This window comes from Dermacentor variabilis, chromosome 9 (genome assembly GCF_050947875.1).
Source record: "Dermacentor variabilis isolate Ectoservices chromosome 9, ASM5094787v1, whole genome shotgun sequence".
Classification (NCBI taxonomy): domain Eukaryota; kingdom Metazoa; phylum Arthropoda; class Arachnida; order Ixodida; family Ixodidae; genus Dermacentor; species Dermacentor variabilis.
Window position 1 is genome coordinate 135,233,074 of NC_134576.1, and position 7,440 is coordinate 135,240,513.

General features: G+C 51.0%; 1 protein-coding gene across 1 annotated transcript; it reads right to left on the reverse strand.

Annotated features, from left to right (window-relative positions):
- Positions 1-220: 220 nt before the first annotated feature.
- On the reverse strand, positions 221-7,015 carry LOC142557602 (neprilysin-1-like). The gene is made up of 4 exons (XM_075669557.1): positions 5,084-7,015; positions 3,753-4,027; positions 2,957-3,114; positions 221-2,298 (listed from the first exon to the last, which is right to left on the reverse strand). The coding sequence occupies exons 1-4, from the start codon at positions 6,880-6,882 to the stop codon at positions 1,933-1,935; spliced, it is 2,598 nt and encodes an 865-aa protein (XP_075525672.1). The 5' UTR covers positions 6,883-7,015; the 3' UTR covers positions 221-1,932.
- Between the last annotated feature and the right edge of the window lie 425 nt (positions 7,016-7,440).

The following is a 7,440-nucleotide window of genomic DNA, read 5'->3' on the forward strand; positions in this document are numbered from 1 at the left end:
TTTGTTTGAAAATTGGACCATAACGAAGCACTGGCCGAACAAGGACAAGCAATGAACTTCTAGCAATCCGTGCTATATATATATATATATATATATATATATATATATATATATATATATATATATATATATATATATATATATATATATATATATATATATATATATAGTACATGTCTTTATTCACCATGAAATCCGGCTTAACGTATTTTGTCGTCACTATCTCGCGTGTGTCCACACTGGTGAACTTTTTTTTTGTCTGTTTTTCCAATAAGCACCCCATTCCGTGCAACGGAGGCCGTATAAAATTAATTCAGTGAAGTAATTAAATTTTGGGCCTGCAGGGATGTTTGCTGAATCATGTGAGCCAGCGCGCTCTCAACGAACATGCTAACGCAAATCACAGAGAAACAAACTGCAATTATAGTAGGTATGGTGAGCAAAAGTGCTTTTTGTAAATCCTGGTGTTGCCCAAACGAATAGCATAGAAGAAAAAGAAGAAGAAGAAATCAACGCCTAGGAAAGCGAAGCTAGAACAGCGAGATCAAAACAGTAGCGAAGCGATCTGTGTTGTTTTGGCGCCATCTATGAAATATTACGGAAACCTTTCATTCGGCGTGATGGCGGGAAGCTTGAAACGTTCATTTGGGAATCCCAAAGCGTCAGCATGTTAAGTTAAAAATTAAAATTATATTGTGTGGTCCTGCTTGCCAAAACTACGATATGATTATGCGGCACGCCGTAGTGAGGGACACCGGATTAATTTTGACCGCCCGGCTTTCTTTAACGTGTGTAACGTGTGCGCTTTCGTATTACGCCCCCGTCAGTATGCGGCCGCAGCGGTCGGGATCAAACACGTGACCTCCAGCCCAGTAAAGCGTTGGGGCTGCAAAAAAGCAGTGCTGTCTCCCTGTATCCGAAATTGCACAAGCCTAACCCATTCCTTCCACTTCATCGCGGTTTCTCAAAACTCCTTGAATATGCACTTTTTTGGCACTGGCGATTGTTAGACACTAGCCACAACGTGTGTTACCTTTGGAATATCATGGTCATTTTTATAGTGAGCAGTGAGAACCTAAATAAGCTATTCTCTCGCGTTGACGTGAAGGGACAATCTCAGTTTCAGTTGGCTTTTACACTTATGAGCGCTTGAGCGCTAAACATACCGCTGTCACTATGAAGAGGGTCAAGTTTGTTGTGTTCTTTAAGAGGCTGCAATGGTGCCATTTAATAACGCGAACCTCCCCGCGACATACAGCGCCAACACTACAACAGTTCAGTGGCCAACAAGTCTTGAAAAGCCCCGTGCATTGACAGCGAGACTTTATGCCTGCCTACGGAAGTGCGAGTCTTGCGCCAGCTTGCTCGTTCTCAAGCCTGCTACGCGTGTAGCAAACCGCTCTCTGCGCGCTTGCTCAATCAATTTTAAGACGGCCCTGAACGATATTGCTTCGCAGGCTCTCATAGAGCGGTAGCAATCATCAGCGACATTAAACAACGTACAAAACTCTGCGGTGACTTCGAGCATTCGTTTCTTATGTTGTTGGAAATGAAGTTTCGTTTCGCGATGACATGACAGAAACTGCTGGAATTGTGAAAACTCTGTGAAAGTTGTGAAAAATGTGCATGTACTTTGGTGAAGGAACGTATCCATGCTACTTTGGCGAGCAAGGCATCACTGTATACACGCAAATGTCGAAAGCACCATTATGGACTTCGGTACAGCACAGGCGTTTCTTCGTGCTGAGACCGCGCAGTGAAGGTTGCGATGTCTCACTCCGTCACAGCGTTGATGACACAGTCCACTTTTCAGCTGGCTCAACGTGGCGAAATGGTGATGATGCCTAGAAGCCCGCGCATCTCCTGGGACACCTCGGCATGTCTTGTCGGAATGTCTCGAACGATGATGGGAGGTGGTAAGCGTCCACCGAGTTACCACAACCTGCACTTGGCGCCGGGATTCATGTTGGTTCCTCTGTTGCAGGAGAAAGTTTCGGCGAAGGTGTCGAAGTGGCGCAGGGCGATGTTCACCCGCAGAGCAGACGGCAGTGCGACGCGGTACCGGAGCCTGCGCTTGTCGAGGGCCGTCAGCCCCTGACTGCTGACCGGGTCGCAGTGGACGGCGGCGTAGTCAACGAAGAACAGCATCTCGGGCGTCAGGTCGGGCAGGCCCGGGATGCGGAAGTTTCGCTGCATCGAGTGCGGCGCCACCAGGGCGCGAACGTACGCCTCGTACGAGGGTAGAATTGCCGCGATCTCGGCCATGAAGCTGCGTAGGAACGGCGCCATCGGGGACTCCTGCGCGCAGACGAGACGAACAACGAAGTCAAAACGGTGTAATCAAATTTTATAATGGGGCGCCACCGCAGAAAATCGCTAAGGGTACTTGATTTTGAAGCTCCTATATACAACGTATTTTACACATGGAGAAACATGCGCCCGTTTTGTCGTTCGCCAACGCTGACGCGGTAATTTTTTCACACAAATACCACTCCTGCGCACGCAGCACGGAGGTATATATGTCTCCGCTCAAAATGCCCGTTTTTTCGTTGACTTTCCGAAATTTCGCCGTCCGTTTTCTTGTCCAGTCGTGCGTATAGTGATAATCACAATGACCGTTCAAAGGATTTCTCTAGAAGTCGCTTAACAGTGCTGTCCGTAAGGGAAAGAAAGGGAGAATCTCATGATGAAGACGACTTGAGCAGCGCCTTTCATACGAGTGGTGAAATACGGGAGGCCATACGAAGGTCGGACACGAAGACATATCGGCCTCGGTATATGCACGGCGAGATGGGACAGTGCTTTCGGCTGACGTCGGAGGCCCTGCCGATACAAGACTGCGCGGTTGTGTGCGGCGCATGGGGACGGCATGGGTGAAACTTAAGCAGTAGGGAACGCCCTATAGCTCTGAAGATGGGGGGGGGGTCACCAACAAGTTGATCGACATGCCACTCGCCTGGAAGGTACCGAACCGCTGAATGCTGTCCAGGTAGTTCTGGGTGAAGCACTTCTGCTGCTGCCGGTAGCGCACCAGAGTCTCGCTGCTCCACCACGTCTCGGGCATGCCGCGCACGTTGATGGTCGAGCCGCGCACGTCGATCGCCTCGTACATGCCTGTTCTCGCCCGGTGCGAACCGTAGACAAGAGGAGAGAGAGGCATCGAAAGATGTACACTAAAGGCACGTGTTACTAGTTCAGTGTCAGGCTGACTGGTACACCCCGATACTCTGGTTTCTGTTACTCCCCCCCCCCCCCCCCCCCCCCGCTGTATATTCTGGCAGCGTAGTTAAAACCAATAAATATATAAATAAATGAACCACATGAATGATGCATTGCAAAACAGCGAAGCGGTCGTCAGACCTGGAGCGATTGAAAATGAATAAAATGGAGACGAATAAAAAGAGAATCATTGCGCCTCGCGCTTCCCTAATTGAGCAACCAACGTTCTTCCAAATAAATGCAACTCGATCTTTGGAAAATTACTTAAGTAAAACTCTTGCTCGGGCTAGTTGGTTCATGCTTGAAGTAGTAAAGGCAAGGCGCAGAAGACCAAGACTCAAGAAGAAGAAGAAGAAGGAAAATTACTTCACTAGGCTGCCCCATGCAAGTCGACCTTTGAAAAAGTACTTGAGCAGACTACGCTATGAAAATCGAGTCTAGAAAAAAAAAAATGAAAGCACTCGATTAGGACGCACTAAGTGTTACGCGTGCGTGCCTCTTTAAATTTTAAACGCCATTGTGGGCGGACGTGCCTTCCACGAGGTAGGGGACGATGAAGGGCAACAGGATGGCCGGGATCGCAGACTGGGCCACGCGCTGCTGCAGGGCGACCACGCCGAACGGCACGTGCAGCACGTTCTTGCCCGCGTTGTACTCGTACCCGGGCCTCAGGCTGGACACGTGGTAGCGCGCGTCGTAGTCGGCGTTGTCCTTGGAGAGCCAGTAGCGCGACATGGTCTCGTTCAGCAGCGCCGTGTAGTCGCGCAACGGCGCGGCGAACGACGCGTGGACCTTACTCTGGTAATACCTGCGCGCGCCATTTCGCAAATGCGTTATGTATAGAGGAGGTTGTTTGCGTCCGGAGACCGCAGGTGCGGCTTTCCGCGAACGTGTCGAGGACGATCGCCGAAACGAACAACTAAATCGAGGTACTTTGTTTACTAGTTCATTGGGCGCCGCCATCAGACCGAGAAACTGGAGGTGTAAAGTTCCGGATATAAAGGCACTGACGTTTTTTGCCATAATTATCTCACCTTTTTGCATAATTTCAGACTTTGTTGCTTTCCAAATCCTCGGTTACCGGCTCTCCCCCTCCATCCCTCCCCTCTCTTTTTTTCTTCGCTCATGAATGCTTTATGCGGTTTGGCTTTCATGTGCAAGCTTAAATAAAACGAGCCTCTTGTGTGTCACTTTAGCGACTGTGTACAGGGATCCGATGTCATCATAGCATGACAACCGCTCACCATATGAACATTGATCTCTATAATAGCCGAAAGCGCTCATGGTGGTCACATTGGGCCTAAAGGTGGGGTGTACTCAAACATTCCATGACCCGATATATAATTTCACTGGCGTACACGGGTTCACACTATGGCACACTTACGTGGCGCGACAGAGTAGGTAACTCAAGATCACCTCTGCGTGGCGTAATGGAAAACATGTTTGCTACAGTTCAGTAACTTCGTTTGTACAAACAGCGAGCAAGATTCAACATTTAAAATGTGTTTCGCCATAATACGCTTTACGGATGTCAAAGCATGCTTTAAGCCATCATGCGGGAGTGACTAAACCTACCCGATATTCTAAAAAAGATTGCGAGAGCTCATGTACTCCCTCCCCGATGAAGCATGTTCACTCCACTTTACTCAAATAGCGTGCTCTTGCTGCATAAACGTCGGACACAGAGCAGAGTGCGGTACAAACAGCACTCGCTCAAAAGAAGTGGTGAATGCTGCATTTGTACTGAGTGTTGAATATTGCTGTTCTTGTTTCGGGACCGGCCCGTTAAACAAACGATCAAGCAAGCAAGCAAGCAAGCAAGCAAGCAAGCAAGCAAGCAAGCAAGCAAGCAAGCAAGGCGTACCCAATGAGGACATCCATGTGTTCCTTTGCGCCAATGAAGTCCACTTCGAGGCTTTCGATCTTCTGCGTTGCCACGTCTGCTTCGGCCTGCGTCAGCCACGGGGCTCGGGCCACGGTCTGAGACACCACTCCCTTGACGCTGCTCACCAGCCTGTCGAGGTTGTGGTCGTACGCGATCTGCTCCATCGTCGTCTTTCCCATTGCGGACCTGGCGATCTTGCGGATCCCGTAAGGAAACAGCCGCTCCACGAGATGTATGCATGCCTGCAGCCTGGCGTTGTACTTGTGGATGTGGTCGTCGTAACTCAGCGGTACGAGAAACTCCGCTTGCTTGGGCAGCAGTGGCGACAGCAGAACGACGATTCGGAAGCCGATGTAGTTCAGCAGTGTGGACAGGGCCGTCGACGTCAGGATGCCGGAGAGCTTGTTGATGAAAGCCGAATTGAGAACGATGACCTTGTCGGATCCCGGCTGTAGGTACGTCAGGTAGGCGTCCCACTCCAGCTTGCCCGCACGCTTCAGGTTCACGATGGACACTGTAGAATTCAGTATGGACACGAATCGCTTGGGTGGAAGGGACGCCTCGTCGAGCTTCCGTTCAAACTCGAGGACGTCGTCGGCGATGTGGTCCGTTTCGACCTTGCTACCGAGGAGCGTAAAGGCGCGCTTTATGCAGTTCTTGTACTCCTGAAATCCCTCGTCGAGGAACGTCAGCTGGTGACGAACCATGGTGAGCTTCGGCGAATCCAGGTGCAGCATGTAGCCTTCGTTCTCGAAGCGCTTCCGCAGGGTCACGTGCACGACGGCCAGCAAGTTGAGCCTCTTGTCGACGAGCCTGAGTACGTCTTGGAACTTCACTGTCGGCGGATCAGTCGTGAACGGCCAGTTTGTAAGGGAATACGACTCGAGCACTTTCTTAATGTCTTCCCAGTCATTATTTGAAGAGCTCGAGTTTCGCACCTGAATGCACGTTTTCAGCAACATGGAAGACTGGGTGATGAAGCTTGTCGAGGGCTGCTCTCTCATCTTTTGCTGCAGCAGGAACTTCGCAATGTCGAGTATAAGCAGGCCCGGCCCGCTGATTACGTAGGGCCTGCTCTGTACTTCGAGCTCGCCGTTGTACCACCGGTTGGAACACACATACGCGTAGAAGTCCTCGCACGGGCCAATAGACTGATTGATCTTGTCGTAGATCAGCCGGCTCTGCCATAGGCAGGCGTCCGTGCGGCATTCGTACGTGAAAGCAGACTTCCGCGGTGCCGGCTGCGCCGCTTCGGCCGTCGTCGAACTCTTCACTACTGTCGCAAGGTCTCTAATGGCGCTCACGTTGATCTTTCCCACAGGCGGCGTCACTTCGAATAGCGTCGTCGTGTCGGTCTCCTCGACAAGCACGCGACCCGGGATCCTGCGGAGGCCGTGAGAGTGTCCCGAGTGGCTCGGGGTGAAGGCGAACTTCATGAGGACCCCGAGGAAGGCGCTGGCCACCATGACGGCTGCTATGATCATGTAAGCTTGGCTATGATTGTAGGCATCGCTACCAGACATTGTTTTATCCTTGTCGCTGTCATCCCACCTGTCGTCGTCACCCACGGAGTCCTCGTTGTACACCTCCACGATCTCGTACTCGCCGGAGGAGCTGCTGTCGTCATGCGTTGACTCTCTGGATGGGCGACGCGGACGGTCCGAAGGCGTGTCATCGAAGCTGACCGAGGCCGAGCGCGGCGAGTGCCGTTCCTCGGACCGGGAACGCCTCCTATCGTCGTGGCGCCTTAGGGAGGACCGGCGTCGCCTGTCGGGCATGGTGACACATGCCTCAGGGACGCCAGGCCGGCGTCCACCGCTGGGAGTCTTGGCTAGAAGGCTCGATACCGCGTCGAGCGCCCATTGCGGACGCGGTGTTTTCTCTTCTTCGTCGTCGATGCCACCATATATGTCAAACAGCTCGCTGAAACGGACCTGACCAAGAACACTGGATGACCATACGCTTACCTGATCTCTCTCTCTCTCTCTCTCTTTATTGCGTACCGTTTCTCGTCACTCCCGACCTCTTGAGCCATAATAATGAGAAGGAACACGGAAGAATGCAGAAAAGAAATAGAGAAAGACGAAGTGCTCTGTCAAGATTATTATGCAAATCTTGATTGACATATTTGAAAAAAAGGGTTGACGAGGTTGGTGCCCCTAGTCCGGGACTCCGTTGGTGCTCCGTGAAGGATTCATCTTTATTTCCTTTTTGCGGGAGGATCTTCAGGTGACGAAGAGTGACCTATAGTATGACGTGTAAGACAAGTAATTCCTCTTTCTAAAATGTATATGTGCTATGTTGCGGGTTTTGGTTTCGGAGCCAGTTTTACTTGT

Bases quoted from the DNA above. Each gene is read 5' to 3' on its own strand.
- LOC142557602 (XM_075669557.1), bottom strand. From the start codon at position 6,882: ATGCCCGACAGGCGACGCCGGTCCTCCCTAAGGCGCCACGACGATAGG. The intron at 4,028-5,083 runs GTACGCCTTGCT...TGGCGCGCGCAG, and splicing joins CACATGGATGTCCTCATTGG to GTATTACCAGAGTAAGGTCC. The intron at 3,115-3,752 runs GCACGTCCGCCC...GGGCGAGAACAG, and splicing joins CGTCCCCTACCTCGTGGAAG to GCATGTACGAGGCGATCGAC.